Source organism: Micromesistius poutassou, assembly GCF_964030765.1.
Source record: "Micromesistius poutassou genome assembly, contig: SCAFFOLD_3178, whole genome shotgun sequence".
Taxonomy (NCBI): domain Eukaryota; kingdom Metazoa; phylum Chordata; class Actinopteri; order Gadiformes; family Gadidae; genus Micromesistius; species Micromesistius poutassou.
In genome coordinates, this window is record NW_028180252.1 from 1 (window position 1) to 22,227 (window position 22,227).

The 22,227-nt window shown below is 44.7% G+C and overlaps 1 protein-coding gene across 1 annotated transcript; it reads left to right on the forward strand.

Annotated features, from left to right (window-relative positions):
* Positions 1–2,879: 2,879 nt before the first annotated feature.
* Positions 2,880–22,214, forward strand: LOC311370974 (integrin alpha-V-like; the record flags this gene model as incomplete). The annotated part of the gene is made up of 22 exons (XM_084489243.1): positions 2,880–2,932; positions 3,208–3,283; positions 3,559–3,688; positions 6,014–6,111; positions 6,736–6,829; positions 6,954–6,999; positions 7,265–7,372; positions 7,476–7,531; positions 7,795–7,949; positions 9,053–9,190; positions 9,496–9,563; positions 12,381–12,525; positions 12,908–13,000; positions 13,922–14,001; positions 14,418–14,498; positions 14,696–14,801; positions 14,881–15,039; positions 16,871–16,987; positions 17,129–17,242; positions 18,433–18,540; positions 19,447–19,566; positions 19,988–22,214. Coding segments are annotated over 22 exons (2,238 nt in total), but the record flags the coding sequence as incomplete, so codon positions are not given.
* Positions 22,215–22,227: the final 13 nt, after the last annotated feature.

A 22,227-nucleotide genomic window follows, 5' to 3' on the forward strand; every position in this document is an offset into this window, starting at 1 on the left:
ACAAATACACATTTTGAACTTGTAGCTTCTAAAATTATATCCACTCTTACTTTCAGAACAGATTGCGAATGTAACCAACTGTATTGTTAAAGGTAATATAACAATGCAGTGGTGCATCAACTCCAGGTCACAAGGAGACTGGCCCGTAAACTCTGACAAAAGGAATAACACACAGACACAGTGAGGCACGCTCAGACCCTTTATCCAACGATCAATCAATCAATCAGAGATTATTCACACAATACTAATAACACTGAACCTAAAACGCTGAACCCAAAAGAGGTCCACAAGAAAAACAACAAACTAAATAAAATGGGCACCCAGCAAGTCCCCGAGTGCACTCGAATCAATGAAAGGGGGGCGTTCCGTTCCTACCGCTACGCTACGATCAACCGTTCCTGAGCAGGGGCCAGTCGATGACAGGCTGCTCCAGCGTGGATCCGGGCTCTCCCAGAACGGGGGGGGGGGGGGGGTACAAACAAGTCAGGACTTTCCAGCGTTCACCTCCAATGCGAAGGCTTTTTTTGTTCTAAGTATCGTCAAATCCTCCTCTGTATCTTCTATTTCTTCCGTGATATCCTTTTCTTCGTTTCTCTTCAAGTTTCTACGTTCACTCTTCAATTCTATGTTCGCTCCTCAAGTTTCCACGTTCGCTCCTCAATTCTATCCGTTCGCTCCTTCTTCAAGTCTATTTTCTCCCGTCTCATCTCTCGATCTCTCTCTCTCCTACACGTTCAGCCGAGAACAACTTCTCCCGCTCTCGCCGGTTCTGTCGCGCTGCGATGACGCTACCGCCTGTCGCATGTTTTTGCCCTTTTAGGGAGCGTCAACAAAACACGGTCTCTAGTGAACCGTTTCAGTTAGGGGCCGTCGGGAATATATACTGGGAAATATATATATCACAGATACACACCATACACACTATATTATATATATTATAATAATATATATACATCATATATACACACATACATAATATATATATACACCCACACATATATCAGATACCGTGAAATAGCATGGGCTACACAAAGTTGAGTTTTGTACTGCAGCTGATCCGTAAAATAAAAAGATCTGCAAAATGTGGATGCGTACATAGCATACACCTGCAGATGGCGACATGCATGTAAAAGGAAGTGAGTTGTAACTCGCAGAAGACGATTCACATTACGTGTACCACAAACCACAAATATCGTTTTCTTGTCATTTATATATGGATATCCACACAAATATGTTGTGATGCACAAATACATAAAGTTGACTTGTGTTTCGTAAATTGCTATCCAGTCACTTTCAGAACAGATTAAGATATGTGAACTCGTCTGTACGCATTTGTGGATCTTGTTGAGATTTTTCCAATGTGCACTGCAACTGATCTGCAAAATCTGGCTGTGTACACAGCATCCACCTGTAGAGGGCGATATGTACTGATCTGTAAGTTTAGCTGCATACACTTCGTCCACCTGTAGAGGGCGATATGTGCTGATCTGTAAGTTTAGCTGCGTACACAGCATCCACCTGTAGAGGGCGATATGTGCTGATCTGTAAGTTTAGCTGCGTACACAGCGTCCACCTGTAGAGGGCGATATGTGCTGATCTGTAAGTTTGGCTGCGTACACAGCGTACACCTGTAGAGGGCGATATGTGCCCCTGTAGGCGGCAATATCCCCAAGGCTATTTCAAAGGCACTGTCGTATTAATAATCTCTCTGACAGAACTCAGTGTCTTAGTGTCTTGTGAACAACATGTCTTATGGAAATTTCCATTACAGAACGCTGACATTTAGTTGAAGTAGTTTTTTTCCTTTTTAATTTCTGAAACTCTTTAATAGGTTAAACATATTTTAATGGACCTTGAGAACCATAAAGGTCTATGTGGAGGAGCTAGGGCCACAGTGAGGAGCTAGGGCCACACTGAGGAGCTAGGGCCACTGAGGAGCTAGGGCCAAACTGAGGAGCTAGGGCCACTGAGGAGCTAGGGCAGGGATGGGCAACTGGTGACCCGCTGGCCACATGCAGCCCCCTCAATAAAAAATTGAAATTTAAAATACAAAAAGTATTTTTTTTGCAAAGGCAAACCCATGTGTCTAGTTTGCTTAGAAACAATATCCGTCTCTTAAGATTTCAACTTAAGTCGCCACTACAACTACTACAACTGCACTGAATATGACGCTAGTTGTTGCACTTAATGTTGGGCCGCTGTTTTTCAGTTTTGTGCCATCATTGAATGATGAAGTATGTGAGCCCTTTGCACTGAAAAAAATTAAAATGACTGTTGTTGTTTCTTTTAAAACAAAGGTATTATATTCAGGGGTGCACATAACTTTTTTAGTGAGTTACTCATTTGAGCATCAGGAGATGGTGTTCGGTACGCACTCCACACGTAGCGTCGTTTTGATAATGATAAAGGCGATTCCACCGAGGGTGGAGTTGTCGACCGGGGGTGGAGTTGTTGTCCGTTACTGTGTCTCACAGTAACGGACATTGCGATCAACTGATTTTGCGCAGTTCTCCAGTATATATCTCCATATATATATATATATACATCCCGTTAAATGACTGATGAGCTGTATGGTTAAGAGTTCAGATCGGACCTAAGAAGAGTCCGCTCTGTTCAGACCCATGAAGATAAGCCTGATATACAGTACATATCTATATGAATCTAATATATATACACATACATATATACACATATATATACATCTTGATCCCTGACTAAATGCTAATGTCAAAGTTTTGTAAATATATACGCATGTTAAGTTATATGTTAACACTGCATGTGTTAAATTAGCAAGGATGAAATAAAGTATAATGGTCTGTTTCTCTCTCTCTCTCTCCTCTCGCTCTCGCTCTCGCTCTCGCTCTCTCTCTCTCTCTCAGATGGCGGCCTACTTTGGCCACTCTGTAGTTGCTTCTGATGTCAACAACGATGGGTAGGTCTGTCTGTCTCTAGTGTAGTTAATGTGGTGATGGTGTTGTGTCTGTGTGTAGTTAATGTGGTGATGGTGTTGTGTCTGTGTGTAGTTAATGTGGTGATGGTGTTGTGTCTGTGTAGTTAATGTGGTGATGGTGTTGTGTCTGTGTGTAGTTAATGTGGTGATGGTGTTGTGTCTGTGTGTAGTTAATGTGGTGATTGTGTAGTTAATGTGGTGATGGTGTTGTGTGTGATGGTGGAGTCCCAGTGAGGTTAATGTGTTGTGTCTCTCAGGAGGGTAGATCTGTTGGTGGGAGCTCCTCTCTTCATGGACCGAGGCTCGGATGGCAAACTGAGGGAGGTGGGGCAGGTAAGACGCACGCACACACACACACACACACACACACACACACACACACACACACACACACACACACACACACACACACACACACGTGTGTGTCAGTGTATCGTGGTGTTGGGGGTCAGAGGTCATGTGTTCCAGGTTTTGGGGGTCAAAGGTCATGTGTTCCAGGTGTTGAGGGTCAGAGGTCATGTGTTCCAGGTGTTGAGGGTCAGAGGTCATGTGTTCCAGGTGTGAGGGTCAAAGGTCATGTGTTGAGGGTCAAAGGTCATGTGTTCCAGGTGTCGGTGTACCTGGGGAGGGGGGGCTTCTCCTTCCGTCCCGCCCAGATGCTGACGGGCTCGGAGATCTACGCCCGCTACGGCTCAGCCATCGCGGCGCTCGGAGACCTGGACATGGACGGATACAACGGTACACACACTACACACATCTGGTTATATACAGATGTGTACACACACTACACACATCTGGTTATATACAGATGTGTACACACACTACACACATCTGGTTATATACAGATGTGTATACACACTACACACATCTGGTTATATACAGATGTGTATACACACTACACACATCTGGGGCCCGTTTCAGAAAGCAGGTTAAACAAACTCTGAGTTAAAACCTTAACTCTAGGTTGACCAACTCTGAGCTGTCAAACTCTGAGTTTTCGGTTTCAGAACAGGAGATAACACTTAGTTCAATCAACTCTGAGTCAAGGTAACCCTGAGTGAAGCCCGTGCATGAGGATATAAAAAGCCCTCATCAATGGAACACAGATAACATGATTCACCATGGAAACAAGTGATAGAAAGCCTCGATCCTACTTCTCCCGAGTGGAGTTGGAAATATTAATGACCGCATATGCAGAAAGTGAGCACATATATATTTTTAAAAAAAGCAATACTATGGCAGCAAAAAAAAAAATATCATGTCTCTAACAGCTCTTCCATCTCGTGCATCAGCAGGGGGGTCAGGATTATTATCTGGATCATTGGGGAGAAGAGTAGGACATTGGTCTCCTCTAATAGTGGCAATGTTGTGGAGAACCACACATGCCACTATAATGTCACAAGCCCTTTCTGGGGTGACCCTGAGCCTGCGAAGGCACTGGAACCGGGCCTTGAGTATCCCAATGGTCATCTCCACTCTGGCTCGTGTCCTGCAGTGAGCCAAGTTGTAGTGTTGCTGTGGGCCAGGGTCAAGGTCAGGGTAAGGGGTCAGCAGATAGCGCTGGCAGGGGTATCTGTCTCTGAGTAGGTAACCATCAAACTCTCTTTCAATTGCAATAGGAGGAAACAAAATATTGATCATAGTATATAGCTTTATACTGTATATAAACTCACCACGGGCAAATCTGGCACTCAGTGTAGACTCACGAAACATTCGTGAGTCATGCACAGACCCAAGCCACTTTGCTTCCACATTGTTGATCATGTGAGCTGCATCACATTTGATCTTCACAGTGGAGAGCAGTAATTAGCTGTATAGTGAAGTATATTTCATTTGGAATGTTAAAGGCTACTATTTAGGCCTACCTGTACATTAATGCTGTGGACAGATTTCCTATTCACATAATCTCCTTCATTTATTGAAGGAGCTATGATAGGAATGTGAGTGCCATCTATGCAGCCAATCATACCTGGAAACCCTAAAATATATATCAAATTGACTGATTAGTGCTTCAAGTCTCAAAGCTTTATGACATAAATTAATTATCGCTTAGACTGATACCTTCAATTCTGTGGAACTCTTCTTTGAGAAGTCTGGTGGGTCTGTGACTTGGGAACACTACAAACGTGTATAGTAGCCGTTTCAGAGCAAGTGTCACATTTCGGACAGCCCGACAGACAGTTGCCTTGGACACATGCTCTGCATCACCGACGTCATACAAAAAACTGCCTTTGGCAAAAAAACAAAGTGCAATACAAAGAATTTCCTTGGAACTGAGAGCGTGTCCACGATGTGAACGATGTGAGGGCTGAGAATATTGTTTATATAAATTATTGATGGTGCAGGGAAACGGAAACGCTCAAACAGGTACTCATCAGGGAATGATAAAACATCCAATCAGGGTCTAATAATCCTCTCCCGACTGAGATTTCTGCGGAGTATCTGCGTGCCTCGACATCAACTGGCTCTTCAATAAAAGGACACGCCATGTCTGCCACTGCCATCAGTCTGCAGGCTTCAACTTAAGAGCAGGAGAAACTCAGGGTTAGTTGAAGAAAACCTGCCAGCGAGCAGGTTAGGTTGACGGAGTATGTTGCCAGGGTAACTGACTCAGAGTTGAACTGGCTTTGTGAAACCGAAAAACCAGTTTCCCTCATCTCGGGGTTAACTAACTCAGAGTTTTCACTAAACCTGCTTTCTGAAACGGGCCCCTGGTTATTTACAGATGTGTATACACACACTACACACATCTGGTTATATACAGATGTGTATACACACTACACACATCTGGTTATATACAGATGTGTATACACACTACACACATCTGGTTATATACAGATGTGTATACACACTACACACATCTGGTTATTTACAGATGTGTATACACACTACACACATCTGGTTATTTACAGATGTGTATACACACTACACACATCTGGTTATATACAGATGTGTATACACACACTACACACATCTGGTTATATACAGATGTGTACACACAGTGTACACACAGGATGCAGTAAAAGCTGCTCTAAAGACGTTGATGACCCTCTCTGTCTCCAGACGTGGCGGTGTCCTCTCCCTACGGGGGGCCCCAGCAGCACGGGCTGGTCTACATCCATAACGGAGGCCCCGGGGGGCCCTCCCCCTCGGCCTCACAGGTACAGCCTTTAACGGAGGCCCCGGGGGGTCCTCCCCCTCGGCCTCACAGGTACAGCCTTTAACGGAGGCCCCGGGGGGCCCTCCCCCTCAGCCTCACAGGTACAGCCTCGGATGTGTGTTCAGAGATGACTTGGGTTATGTATCATAGATGTATTATAGATATTCTATGTATCACAGATTATAGCTGTTGTGTTTATGTATCATAGATTATAGATGTTGTGTTTATGTGTCATAGATTATAGATGTTGTGTTTATGTATCATAGATTATAGATGTTGTGTTTATGTATGTATCATTGATTATAGATGTTGTGTTTATGTATGTGTCATAGATTATAGATGTTGTGTTTATGTATCACAGATTATAGATGTGTTTATGTATCATCGATTATAGATGTTGTGTTTATGTATCATAGATTATAGATGTTGTGTTTATGTATGTGTCATAGATTATAGATGTTGTGTTTATGTATCACAGATTATAGATGTTGTGTTTATGTATTATAGATGTTGTGTTTATGTATCATAGATTATAGATATTGTGTTTATGTATCATAGATTATAGATGTTGTGTTTATGTATGTATCATAGATTATAGATGTTGTGTTTATGTATCATATATTAGGTCCTGCAGGGGGTTTGGGCGTCCAGCTACATGCCTGCTAGCTTTGGCTACGCGATCACTGGCAACACTGATATAGACCGAAACGGATACCCAGGTACACACACACACACACACACACACACACACACACACACACACACACACACACACACACACACACACACACTCACACTCACACACACTACTATTCAGAATATTCTCTCTCTCTTGTCCTCCAGATCTTATAGTTGGAGTGTTTGGGGCGGACAAGGCTGTTTTATACAGGTAACCGCAGAGAGAGAGAGAGAGGCTCCTCACTAACCCCTCGACCTGCTCTGATAACAATTATACTGAACTCCTGCTGCTGTCTGCTGCATGCTCCCCCTCTTCTCTCTCCTCCCCCCTCCCCCCCCCCCCCGGGTCACACAGTGGGTCTGTGTGACCCGCTGTGTCTCTACTGGCTCTTGATGTTTTATTTACTAGTGTATTATTATTATTATTTATTATTATAGTACGTGTGTGTGTGTGTGTGTGTGTGTGTGGACTCCAGGGCTCGTCCTGTCATCGGTGTGAACGCCACCCTGGACATCACTCCTCAGATCCTCAACGCAGAAGACAAGAACTGTACCCTCCCTGGAACTAGCACCAAGGTGTCCTGGTAGGTACACACACAAGCACACAGGCACACACACACACACACACACACACGCGCACAGGCACAGTGTACACGTGTGAGTTTGTGAAGGTGTGTTGTGGTTCAGTTTCAGGGTGAAGTACTGCCTGGAGGCCGGCGGGACGGGAGCTCCAGGCATCCTGAGTAAGACCATCCTACTGCCACGTCTCTCCTCCACTGTCTCTCCTACTGCCACTGTCTCTCCTCCACTCTCCTACTGCCACTCTCTCTCCTCCACTGTCTCCTACTGCCACTGTCTCTCCTCCACTGTCTCCTACTGCCACTGTCTCTCCTCCACTCTCTCTCTGCCCTCTGTTGTGTGTGTCCTCTCTCTGCCCTACTGAGGCTGATGTTGGGTGTTGTGTTAGCGTCCCTCTGATCTGTAGCCTGACTGAATTGGTTGTCAGGTTTCAGGGTGGATCTGGTTCTGGACCGTCTGAAACACAAGGAGGCCACCAAGCGCGTCCTGTTCCTCCACAGCGGAGCCTTCCAGTACGCAAAGAACATGAGCGTATCCAACCGCCGCGGGTTTGCCTGTGAGGAGCTGGAGGCCTACCTCAAAGTGAGCTCCTGGGAGCACTGCCAACACCTAGCTGCTAACACCTAGCTGCTAACACCTAGCTACTGACTGACTGTCTAGTGTCTCTAGCGTGAAACTAAAGTCCGAAGATGGACTACAACAAGCGCTCTTTCAATCCATACGTTTTTGTCATATTGATATATAAACAGCAAGAATCACTTAGGTCGGACTTGGCCAACGGGAATATTTTAGGCCACTTGAATCTCAAATGTGAAATATGAAAAAAAGAGGCTTAACTTAAGTTGATGTTGAAGTTAACTGCCCCCAGTAGTCTTCTTAAATTTTATTTTCTTCTATTTTTCTGCTTTACCATGTCTCTCATAACTTTGTTGGTGGCCTGTTGTTTTAAATATTGCCGCTGTAAAGGATTATGGGATACCAATATCTCCTTTCCTTTGTAAAGTTTGGTCAGGAGTAACCTATGCCAAAGGTGGGTTAAAGGATGCATCGAAGCTCAAACAGTTCTGGGTAATCTCGTTAGGAAAAGAAAAAGCAGAATCCGTGGAGACCCATAGACGCTAACACCTAGACGCTAACACCTAGACGCTAACACCTAGACGCTAACACCTAGACGCTAACACCTAGACGCTAACACATAGATGCTAACACCTAGACGCTAACAGATAGACACTAACACATAGACACTAAACTATAGACGCTAATGCGAGAGAGCCCATATCACAAGGATTTGGAGTTAGCGGCCCCTGAGGAGGTGAAACGACCCAAATCAATGTCCTACCCCCATATCAATACACCTCGGACCAAACTAAAATTATAAAGTTACCGCTAAACTCCAAAAGAGCTAAGAAAATAGCTTGTCAGCAAGACAAAATAATAAAATGTGTGCACCCGGTGAATCAAAACACTATTTTCATCTGGCCTGTGTTCTACCTTTTAGCAGTATATTTCAATGATCTTGCGCCATGTGTTTCATGTGAATATATTGCTCATTCAACATATCTTCAACGGAGCATCCGCAGTGTGGTGGTGGGGTTGGGACCACTGACCCATGTTAGCATGAGGTGGAGGTCAAAGGCCAGCAGCTCTGCCAGAACCCAGCCCATCTCCCTCTGTCTTTGTCTTAGGATGAGGGGGAGTTCCAGGATAAGATCACCCCCATCTCCGTGGCGATGGAGTTCAATCTGGACTACCAGCTGTTAGCGGACAGCACCGGCCTGCTGCCCATCCTGGACATGAAGGCTCCTTCCAACCTCACCAAACAGGTCTGACCCCGCGCTGACCTCCAGCGCCTCACACATACTGGGCTCACAATAGAACAAGTGATCTTTTTTTGCTCCCCCCACCCTGGGTTGAGACCCCCACTCTCTGCAGAGGTCTGGTTAGCCCAAACACTTTAGTGCACCCCTTGAATCCTTCAATGCATGCAGAATGAAGGTGGCAAGCTCTACGCTGCGTAGGAAATGAACAAACGTCCTGTGAACTGCTATATGACATGACCAACCAGGCAGGTAGCTCAGCTATAGCTAAACTACAACGGGCGGGTGACAGCAGCTGTTATCTCCTCTAGGCTCACATCTTGCTGGACTGTGGTGATGACAACATCTGTAAGCCCGACCTCAGGCTGTCTGTGAAGAGGTAAGTCCTCCTTAAAGGGTGTGCAGGCTACTCAGCCAGTCAAACTTCCACCGCACTCACTGCAACCAATACAACTGGGTGGGGCGTTATTCAATTCAATCCACTTTATTCATCCCCGAAGGGGGATTTAAAGGGCACAGCACAGTAGCGACAAAAGAGACAAACACAAGTGGCACACACACTGCATAATCAACACACACATAGGTCAGTGTTGAGCATTACGGAGCTGGACAGCCCTGGGGAAGAGTTAGTTAAGTGTAAGGATGAGGGTGAGTTTTGGTTAAGTGTAAGGATGAGTGTGTTTCACCCAGCAGCTCGCCGTGCGGTGTGTTGTGTTACAGTGACAGGAAGCAGCTGTACACGGGTTAGGGTTAGTAGGGTTAGGGTTAGTGGGGTTAGGGTTAGTAGGGTTAGGGTTAGTAGGGGTAGGGTTAGTAGGGGTAGGGTTAGTAGGGTAGGGTTAGGGTTAGTAGGGTTAGGGTTAGTGGGGTTAGGGTTAGTAGGGTTAGGGTTAGTAGGGTTAGGGTTAGTAGGGGTAGGGTTAGGGTTAGTAGGGTTAGGGTTAATAGGGGTAGGGTTAGCAGGGCTCCAGACTAACTTTTTCACAGGTAGCACTGGTGCCACCTAGCTTTTCATTTAGTAGCACCAAAACAAATTAGGTAGCACCATATTTTTCTTTGTATAGCGTGTTATTAATACATGACCTTATGTTGATGAAAGATTGACAATGACCCAAACTTGATATTTGCAAAATATTTTAATCTGAATTTCAACATTCCGAACATTCTGAACATTCAACTTACAACGGTAACTTAAAGCACACTGAACTTGGACTAACAGCAGCATTCATTTCGTCCCGGCTGCAATTCATCTCATTCTAGGGGCCAGCTCATATAGTTAGGCCTCCTGCTCCTCTTTCCCTGGGAGAACCACTGCTTCACATCCTGCCTGGCATCATAGTCCTCCAGTTGTGAAGGATTGCCACACCTATCTGCCTAATGCCACACCTACCTGTGTGGCATGCAGTGGAATGGGACAATTAAGGACCCAATCTCTGCTTGAAGGAGGGCTATCACTCCACCTCTGTGTCCCAGATTGACAGCTGCACCGTCTGCACCCATGGCTACAATTTTTTCCATCCAGTTCTCACATTTTGGACCACAGCTAGAAAAGGCTTTCTTGGCTGCAGCATAAACACCTTAAATTAAGCACATAACATGGAATATTTATATTTTTCTCTCTCTCTCTCACACACACACACACACACACACACACACACACACACACACACACACACACACACACACACACACACACGTTATTCTGTGTGTTTTTATAAGATACCTGGGCATGATGACATTAAATAATAATTTAATTCAAAAGGAAATTATAATTAACCTATAGAGCATTTTTCCATATAGTTATTATCATTTGGCTATATGAAACAGAAATGAGACACACTCCTTACCTTCTGCATGGGCATGTTCAAGCTCAATATGGCCAATAAGTGTTAGCAGTATTACATTCTCACAGCGGAATAATTATTCTAATACATGCCTTCTCTTTAGCCGTCAACTGGCGTAGTTTATTATAGAACAGACACACGCTCTTCAAGAGCTGAGTGCAGAGAGAGAGAGAAAGTTGGCGGGAGTATTCTCTTATACAGAGTCACAGACATGGCGCAACAGCGCCTCCTCTTGGTTCTGAACAGATAACTACAGTTACATACAATCATACATATATCAACAATAAATTAACAATAAGAATATTGCACGGTTTTCCATCTTCAACGATACGGGCATATATAATCTCGCACTCTTTGGTGGATTTGTCAGTGGAACCGTCAAGCGTGAACGAGAGGTAGGGGGCGGATGCGACTTTGTCAGCGGTCTTTCCATTGAGTGTCTCTGCTGTAACTCCCATAAATTGTGCACACGCAGTGTCGTTGGAATATGTGGGGTTGACGTTCAGTCCGTTCTTCTTCATTAGTATGATCTGTGATTTGAATTTTGTGAGTTCCTATTTAGCGATGTTGTAGGCGGTGTTAAACTTGATGATCATTTGTTCATTCTCCGCCGAGCGGAGAATGAACAAAGCACTCCAGCACCAACAACAGCCTCATTTGTTTCCTCCTCCGACACATTTTTCTTCTTAAAATAATCTACTATCGACCGCTTCATATCTGCTTTGTTTAAATTCTTTAATTTAGTGCGATCATTCAGTGAGCGCGCTGCGTGTCCGTGCGCGTGCACGACTGTGCACGTAACGTGTGCAGACAGACAGGCAGGCAGAGACAGGGAGCGAGAGAGAGAGGAGAAATAGGACTCACAGGAATGAGCCAGAAAGTAATATTTTATTTTTCAACCACAATCATTAATGCACTAACATAGCCGCGGGAGTGGGGAGAGAAAGAAAAAAAAACTTTTTTTTCTCGTCCTCCTGCAAGTAGCACCGGAGCGACCTCATTCAATTTTAACTCGCACCTTAAGAAATTAGGTCGCATATGCAACCTAATAGGTCGCACTCTGGAGCCCTGAGGGTTAGTGTTAGTAGGGGTAGGGTTAGGGTTAGTAGGATTAGGGTTAGCGTTAGTAGGGTTAGGGTTAGTAGGGGTAGGGTTAGTAGGGTTAGGGTTAGTGGGGTTAGGGTTAGTACGGTTAGTGGGTCTCAGCTGTGTGTGTTGTGTTAGGGTTAGGGTTAGTGGGTCTCAGCTGTGTGTGTGTTGTGTTAGGGTTAGGGTAAGTGGGTCTCAGCTGTGTGTGTGTTGTGTTAGGGTTAGGGTTAGTGGGTCTCAGCTGTGTGTGTGTTGTGTTCCAGCGACAGGAAGCAGCTGTACATCGGTGACGACAACGAGCTGACGCTGGAGATCAGCGCGGAGAACTGGGGGGAGGGGGCGTACGAGGCGGAGCTGCGCGTGTTCCCCCCCCCCCAGGCCGACTACACCACGGTGGTCCGCAGCCAGGTAGGCCGCAGCGTCACTACAGCCCACATGTGTGAGACCTCCTGGTTAGAGGCCGGACACATTAAGGAACAACAGAGAGCCCACTCTGACTGGCTGGGCTCCTGAGTGACACAAACCAGCGCCGCCCGGTTGGCTGGCTGGTGTGGGGGGCGGGATTTGGTGTTGAGAGGAAGAATCTTGTAAACTAAGAGATACTTCCTGGCCAGAATTTATTTTTAATTATTATTATTATTATTATTTTTTTTTTTCAGTTATAGTTAAAGTTATCAGTTATTTATAATTTATTGATAACATTATTGTACTGGGCCAGGCTATGTTCTGGGTGGTACTGAAGTACCGGGCCAGGCTATGTTCTGGGTGGTGATGTACCTGGTTTTTGCAGGCTCTATCCAGGCTGTCATGTAACTCCAAGAAGGATAACGAGACCAGAGTGGTGGTGTGTGAGCTGGGGAACCCCATGAAGGGAGGAGCCAAGGTCAGTCAACACATTGACCCATTACACGTTTTAAGTCTTCTGAACCACACCTCTTACTGCATCGGCCCCGTCCAAGCTGGTTTAAACTTGTTCTCTCATCTAGTGATCAACCGATATATCGTTTTTTTTTTTACTTTATAATTTATTTTTACTTTATAATTTATTTTTTATTTTATTTTTTTCCCGGCATGATTTACAGACGGTTCAATAAATGTTCCTTTTTTAAATTGAGACTTATAACATTTGTTATCATCATTGTGTCATTTTTATGATGTAAATTGAGGGAGCAAAAGCAGTATCGGCTTAGCCTGGAGATCCAGACCCACATCTGAGAGCTGTAGGGTCTGGCAACGAGTGATGAAAACGGCCCAACTCGAGGGGCGGCACCAAGCATGCATTTGAAAATATCACTGCACGCAATTGGATAACGCTACGACCAATCAGAAGAATACAAGGGGTGACGTATCCAGACCAGCCGAGCTAACCAATAAATAAGACTTGTACTGTATCCGGTCGGTAAAACAGCAACGCTTTTGGCCCGCCTATATCAGATACACTGATTGGTTATTGTTCTGGGGCAGGGGAATCGGGGAGTGAGTATATTGCTCGTTCCCAGAGTGACTCACTGAGCAAATTCTAATTGTGCTCTCGCGAGAACTCTGGATTTCCAGGGTAGTATCGGCTCCAAATATCAGCCCAAGAAAATCGGTATCAGTGTATCGGCCCTAAAAAATCCATATCGTCGATCCCTACTCTCATCCACTCATCCACTTAGTATAGGGATTTATTAGTTAACAATCCATAGTCAACTATTGAAGGAACTTGTCATTCTGAGAATAGAGGGAGTTAGTTATGCCAACCTATTCCTCTTTCATGTGTTGAATGGCTGTTGTTACATCCTGCTGCGCTGTGATTGGCCAGGTCCAGGCGGAGCTGCGCTTCAGTGTCCACCAGCTGTCAGAACTTGACACGTTCGTCCAGTTTGACCTGCAGATCTTCAGGTAGACCCCCGTTTGTCCCTGGTAGTCTCTGGTAGACCCCGAGTCTCTGGTAGACCCAGAGCCTCTGGTAGACCCTGTGTCACTGGTAGACCCCAAGACTCTGGTAGACCCTGAGTCTCTGGTAGACCCTGTGTGTCTCTGGTAGACCCTGTGTGTCTCTGGTAGACCCCGAGTCTCTGGTAGACCCCGAGTCTCTGGTAGACCCTGTGTCTCTGGTAGACCCTGTGTGTCTCTAGACCCTGTGTCTCTGGTAGACCCTGTGTGTCTCTGGTAGACCCTGTGTCTCTGGTAGACCCTGTGTGTCCCTGGTAGACCCTGTGTCTCTGGTAGACCCTGTGTCTCTGGTAGACCCTGTGTGTCTCTGGTAGATGTCTTTTCATGGTGAATGATGCTGAAGTAGAGTTGTGTGGTTTCAGCTCCAACCAGTTCAACAACAGCAGCCCGCTGGTATCCAGCAGGACCAACCTGACTGTGCTGGCCAAGGTCAACATCAGAGGGTGACCGACACACACACACACACACACACACACACACACACACACACACACACACACACACACACACACACACACACTTATCTCCTACCCCCCCCATACAAACACAAACTAACACATTATGACAAAATACAAATCCAGACTGGATATCGACTATACACTGTTGTGTTAATTTACTGTGCGTGCGTGTGTGTGCGCAGTGTGTCTGCTCCAGACCAGGTGTTGTTACCAATAGCCAACTGGAAGCCCAGAACCCCCCCGGTGACAGGAGACGACATCGGACCCCAGATACTACACGTCTACGAGGTACTCACTCACTCACTCACTCACTCACTCACTCACTCACTCACTCACTCACTCACAATTTGATGTCATCTGTCTCCAGCTTCGCAACAGTGGTCCCAGTACATTCAGTAAGGCCATGCTGGTGGTGGACTGGCCATATCTCTATGGCAACGGCTCTCTGCTTGACATCATTACCTATGAGGTGGACGGACCAATCAACTGCACCACAGATGTGGAGATAAACACCTTCAACGTGTCTGTAAGTTACACACACACATTGTGTTTCTGCTGTTCATTGGGTTTAAGGTAGAGCTTGATGAGGTAGGAGGAGGATATCTGGAAGGGTTAGGGTTAAGGTTAGGGTTAGATAAACCTTGAAAATAATGGCAAGATATAATTATTAAATAACGAATAAGGAATCACTCAGTTGAAGCTCTACTGGGAGAGTCTGACACAAGAACTCAGAACATTAGTTCTGGTTATGCGGCTGTATTGTTCCATTTCAGAGAGGTATCATTTGAGGACATGTTCACTGGCATCATAATCATTTGAAAGAAGGAATAGTAATGAGTCAAGAAGTTTAGCACTCCCATCTGTGGGTATTGTGTCCGACACACAGCACAAACTTATTTATATTATAGCCTATCGTAAAGTGAAATCAATATGTTTATAAGACTGTTCATTTATTTGGTTTATTTCAGACAGAACAAAACCACAAAATTATATCCATGATGATGATTCAGTTTGACCTTCAACAGTCCTCGTATTTCCCTTCTAAATCTCAATAGCTCATTGACAGCTAATTTATTTAGATTTGTCTTGTTTACACATTTTATTATTTTTCCCCGAGTGCCACACAATGTCCTTGATATAAAAAATAACTATAAACAGTCTTATTGTGTGAAATATTGTCTGATGTCCATGTAACCTTCCGGTGACCCCTAGAGATGCGGTATCTATGCTTAAGGTCTATATCTAAATTTGATCAGGTTACTTGAGATTCTAGGTTCACATTTGATTGGTAAGGAGTTTGGTTTGTAGCCTAATACACATAGGATTAATGATACCTCCAACCCACACAACGACACAAGACCACGACTTGAGAGAATAACATATGTATTTTAAAGAAAATACTTTCAAGGAAATATTTTGTATTCGTTCTAACAGTGTTCACCTTTACAATGTAACTTAACTGTTTAGTCAGTTTTTGTTTGTCTTGGGCCCAAGAACTAAAAGAAAAACTACAACAAATCGCAGCTGTCTCGCAACACTGTATGTTGCGTGTCATCAGCTCTCTCCGTGCATGCGCTTGTGATGCGTTCAAGGGGCATCGTAAACCACAGTACTAAAATAAAATAACTAAAATCACTTGGGTTACATCCAGGCTTTAGAACATCTGAAATAAATCTGTCCTATTTGGATTGTTGAATATTGTCAACCTAAAATCACAGCGGTGCGCTTCGATCAAAACATCCTCTAACTTATCAAAGATATAGTAATTGTAGGAACGAACAGAGACTAAAGAAACCCAGCTGCTGAGAACTCCAGCCACTCTCTGGCGATCCAGCGCAGAGCGTCTGGGCCGCTGGTGTAGACGGCCTTCTGCTCAATGCTTCTGCATCTAGCGAGCTACTTGGTAGAAGAAATGGTGGCAGCCCGTACCGTGGAGCCAGTGTTCAGAGCCATGCTTCTGCTTCTGATCAACAACATGTTTTAGTTTTGTTGGTAAATGGCCCACAGTGGGGGTGCATTCCTTTTCGACTGCGGTCAGAGAGATCCATACCGGCCCTAATCATTATGCTGAGTTTGGAATAAACAATTAGTCTGAATCTGGGGTAGACTGGGAACCAGACGCGTTGGTGATACTGGCATACTGTATGTGTCTGGCCCCTTCTCGGTAAGACAGAGGGCCTTAACCAGCAGCCTCCTGCAGACCTTGGGCCAATCACAAGCGTCAATCTGATAAGAGGCTTAGAGGTGATACCTCCACGGTCCACAGGTGCGTCCTATGGGAGCACCGCACTGGCATAAAGAACCAAGATGGCTGCTGCTGACGTGTCCCACCTTGTGACTACTGTGTGTGTATGTAGAACCCGGTCACCACGGAGAAGCCTGGAGACGGAGGAAAAGGAAACGAGGGCCGGCAGCCAAACCACGTCCACAAGAGGGCCCTGGAGGAGCCCCGGCCCCAGGACCACCAGATCCTGGTACAACACACACACACACACACACACACACACACACACACACACACACACACACCCCCCCCGTTAATGTCAACTATACACTGTGGAGACATTGTGGGACTCCGCCAGAGACACGCAGTGAGTGTGTGTGTGTGTGTGTAGGACTGCACTACTGCATCGTGTCTGAAGCTGCGTTGCCAGGTTGGTCGTCTTGAGCGACAACAGAGTGCGACGCTGTTCATCTACTCTAGACTGGACGTCAACAACTTCCTCAGGGTACCAGACACTATATATACACTATATACTATCAACTATACATCCACCAGATACTATATATCCTATATAAACACTATACATATATACACACACTATACTTGTATACACTATATACACACTGTATACTATATACACTATATACTTTATTTACACTATATACTATCAACTATACATCCACCCGATACTATATATCCTATATAAACACTATACATATATACACACACTATACTTATATACACTATATACTATATATACACACTGTATACTATATACTATACTAGACACTATATACTATATGTTATATATACACTATAAATATGTACTACACTATATATACACTATTTACTATGTTATATATACACTATAAATATATACTAGACACTATATATACACTATAAATATATACTAGACACTATGTATACACTATAAATACCATACACCTTATATACACCATATACTATATTGATTGATTGTCTTTATTTTGAACATGTAAGCAATAAAAACAAAGTTAAAATAGTAGTAGGTGAATAAATAAAAACAGACACACTTGCCACATGCTGGAAATGGGGTAGGAGGAAGTAAAAAAACTCATCTAGTCATACCCCTTAACAGATCAATTTAGCCTGTATAGTTAATATTATATTATTAACATTAATATTATTAACATAATATTATATTATAAACAGTATACTCAGCTATATTCTATATATATACTATAAATATATACTAGACACTATATACACTAAATATATACTAGACACTATATATATATATATATATATATACTATAAATATATACTATTCACTATGATATATACTATACATACACTATATATACACTATATACTATATTTAATATATACTATCCACTATACGTACACTATTCTAGATGTGATATATACTGTACACTATATACTATATTTAATATATACTATACACTATATATACACTATACATACAATATATACTAGATGTAATATATTGTATACAAACACTCTTACATCTACTCTAGACTGGCTATCTAGAGTATATATACTGTATATATACAGTATATAAAGTATATGTTCATCATACACACTCTTCACTGCATGTGTTATTTAGTGATCTAGTTTTAGTATCAACACACATTTGTATGTAAATCCATCTAACAGTGTGTGTGTGTGTGTGTGTGTGTGTGTGTGTGTGTGCAGGCAGAGCACCAGAACAGGTCGTACATGGTGAGGTCTTCAGCCTCCTTCAGTGTGATCGAGATGCCGTACAAGAAGCTGGTGTCTGAGATGCCCTCCAACAGCACCACCGTGAGTCCAGAGTCCAGTCCCCGTAGGGGCGTGGTTCTGATTGTACCCCGTAGGGGCGTGGTTCTGATTGTACCCAGTAGGAGCGTGGTTCTGATTGGACCTGGTAGGGACGTGGTTCTGATTGGACCCTGTAGGGGGCGGGGTTCTGATTGTACCCCGTAGGGGCGTGGTTCTGATTGGACCTGGTAGGGGGCGGGGTTCTGATTGGACCTGGTAGGGGGCGGGGTTCTGGTTGTACCCCGTAGGGGCGTGGTTCTGATTGGACCTGGTAGGGGGCGGGGTTCTGATTGGACCTGGTAGGGGGCGGGGTTCTGATTGGACCTGGTAGGGGGCGGGGTTCTGATTGGACTTGGTAGGGGGCATGGTTCTGGTTGTACCCCGTAGGGGCGGGGTTCTGATTGGACCTTGTAGGGGGCGTGGTTCTGGTTGTACCCCGTATGGGGCGTGGTTCTGATTGGACCTGGTAGGGGGCGGGGTTCTGGTTGTACCCCGTAGGGGCGTGGTTCTGATTGGACCTGGTAGGGGGCGGGGTTCTGATTGGACCTGGTAGGGGGCGGGGTTCTGATTGGACCTGGTAGGGGGCGTGGTTCTGATTGGACCCCGTAGGGGGCGTGGTTCTGATTGGACCTGGTAGGGGGCGGGGTTCTGACCAGGTGCTTATGACCAGCAGTGCCACCAGTGAAGTGACTGGTGTGTCTGGTCCCCTCTGTCCCTCTCTGTCCTCTCTGTCTCTCTCTCTCTCTCTCGCTCTCTATCATCTCCCTCTCTATCTCCTCATCAGGTGAGCATCTCGGTGCTCTCAGGTTAATAAAGTTGTTAACTATCTCCAGGTTAATAAAGTTGTTAACTATCTCCAGGTTAATAAAGTTGTTAACTATCTCCAGGTTAATAAGGTTTTATCACCAGGTGAGTGTGTCGGTGCTGTGGTTGACTGACGGCCCCCCTCCCGTCCCGGGCTGGATCGTAGCGCTCGCCGTCCTGGCCGGACTCCTGCTGCTGGCCCTGCTCATCTTCATCATGTACAAGGTAACTCCTCTATGGTCTACTCCTCTTCATCAGTTTACTCCTCTATGGTCTACTCCTCTTCATCATGTTTAAGGGCTATATACGCACAGATAAGTGTCTTCATCATCATCCCATCTAATGTATACCTCCTTCTCCTCATGTCTCCTCCTCTCCTCCCCTCATGTCTCCTCCTCTCCTCCCCTCATGTCTCCTCCTCTGTTCTCCTCCTCTCCTCCTCATGTCTCCTCCTCTCCTCCCCTCATGTCTCCTCCTCTCCTCCCCTCATGTCTCCTCCTCTGTTCTCCTCCTCTCCTCCTCATGTCTCCTCCTCTCCTCCCCTCATGTCTCCTCCTCATGTCTCCTCCTCTCCTCCCCTCATGTCTCCTCCTCTCTTCTCCTCCTCTCCTCCTCTCATGTCTCCTCCTCTCCTCTCCTCCTCTAGGTGGGTTTCTTCAAGCGGGTGCGCCCGCCCCAGGAGGACTGTACAGAGAAGGAGCAGCTGCAGCCGGAGGAGAACGGCAACGCCGATGCCTAGTGGCGCTCCGACCTCCCCCTGGAGGACTCTGGGTAACGTAGTCGCGTCCCCTGACGATATGACTGCGCTCCAGTGCCATGATGTGGTCTCCTTGTGGTGATGATCCCATGTTGTTCCCTACTGATAAAACTGCAGCAGGTCTATTCACACCAAACATCCCACAGAACTTACAGTGCTTACTTTCACTATCACAATCAGCTGCTTTATGGTGGATAGTGTCGTGGTTTAGTGGTGGCGTGGTTTTCAAAATTGCCTTCAATTGAGATGAATGAACCCATAGCTCAGCAAAGTATTGATTTATGAATCACGTTTTGGGCTCTACCTTGTGCCTGCAGATCATGGCTGCTATAAAGTTTGGCTCAAGCTCCGGCAGTCATTTATTTACAGCTTTTGTGTGCAAATTATTGCAATTATTCTGTCTGCGTGTGCTTTGTTTCTATACGGTGTGTGATTGAGCTTCCCACTAAACAGATTAAATGATCCTCATCCTGTGGCCCACCCTACAGTATCACTGAAAGCGTTTTTTAGTACCGTCATTATAATGAGCGTTGTTGTTGTGTGCGCCACACCGCGGCTTTATACGATGTGTCCCAGGAGCTTAACCCTCTTGGACCGGACATCAAAATGAACCGCTGGCTAGACGGAGCGCCACACTTCACACCGGGGTGTTAGGGAGTTATATATATACAGAGTTATATTATATAAGAGCTCCCCACATCCACACACACCATGGCGTTATAGGAGTTATATATATATATTTCAGCTGCACACACACCATGGCGTTATAGGAGTTATATATATATTTCAGCTGCACACACACCGTGGTGTTATATAGATAAGAGCTCCACACTTCTTCACTCACAGGAGGGGATTCAGATGGTTGCAATCTGCACCCCCACCGGTAGTGGCCACCCCCATTTTACACACTGGACCTTCAAGTCAACTGCTGTGCTATGCTGAAACTTCTATGTTGCTTCAACTCTCCTGTAGGTTTAGCTAACTCTGCTTAACAATGCTAACACTGGAGTGGATCTATCTCTGCTTTGTGCTGCATTAGCCCAACACACTCTTACGTATTGATGAACCAGATCCCCCTAGAACCATACTAGAACCTTTCTTCCTCAAGATGGTCGGTCAACCAGGTGTCATTGAAGCCCAGATATATATACAAGGTATATCACGCCCACAATGGGAAGGTACCTCCCACTACTAAAGCCTTCCTCTGCACAGCAACTGCAGCAACTGCAGTGAGAGGGAACCAGGGTTCTCCTGGTATGTAACCTTGTATGTTACCTAAGGCAGAAACATGCTAGTATGTTACCTTGTATGTTACCTAAGGCAGATCTACTGGATCCTGCTGCTGTGGGGAAGAGGGAATAATACCATTCCCTCGAGAACGAGACCTTTATTCCAATTAGATTTACATTTCAGGGTAATTAGGGTGGTGTTGTAAGATTAGCTTTGACTAACTTTGGGGTGGTATTACTAGCCAACAATGTGCCATGACATGCGGGGGTTTGTAGATGCTTAGTAGTTTTCAATAATTGTATTAGGTATAATTATATGTTATGTTTGTTTATGTATTGGTACTAAAGGCTCTTGGTACATTTTTGTAGTTGTGATTTAAGCATTTCTCCATAACAACTTTGAATGTGTGTTTACGTATGTGGAGATATTCAATAATTTATACAATGATTTTAGCATGTGGAGAATACAAATAATTGATGTAATGGTTTTAGCATGGATTTGCCCATATTGGGTACACATTCATACCAGGGATTTAAAATAAGTGATTTTTAAAACATTGACTACAAATAAAAGTACAAAATAAAATCTGTAAACAAATTGATCTATAAGGAGACAATCCACCACTCAACACACAAGTTTTCACCCATGTGACGTGATGCCCATCATGTCCTAGTCCAGTTTAAAGCACATACCCTCCTGTCTAACAGAACCACACCCCTCACTGACCGCCTGGTTGCTATAGCGTCACTTTGTATACACTTTTCTATCAGAGCGTCACAAGGCTAACTGTTTTTATGATGTAATGTATTGTTGCACGTTGGCTCCAAATGATTATTAATCATGACAGACGATTTTACCTTTGAACTCTAATAAACCTATTTGTTTAGTCGCATGTCTCT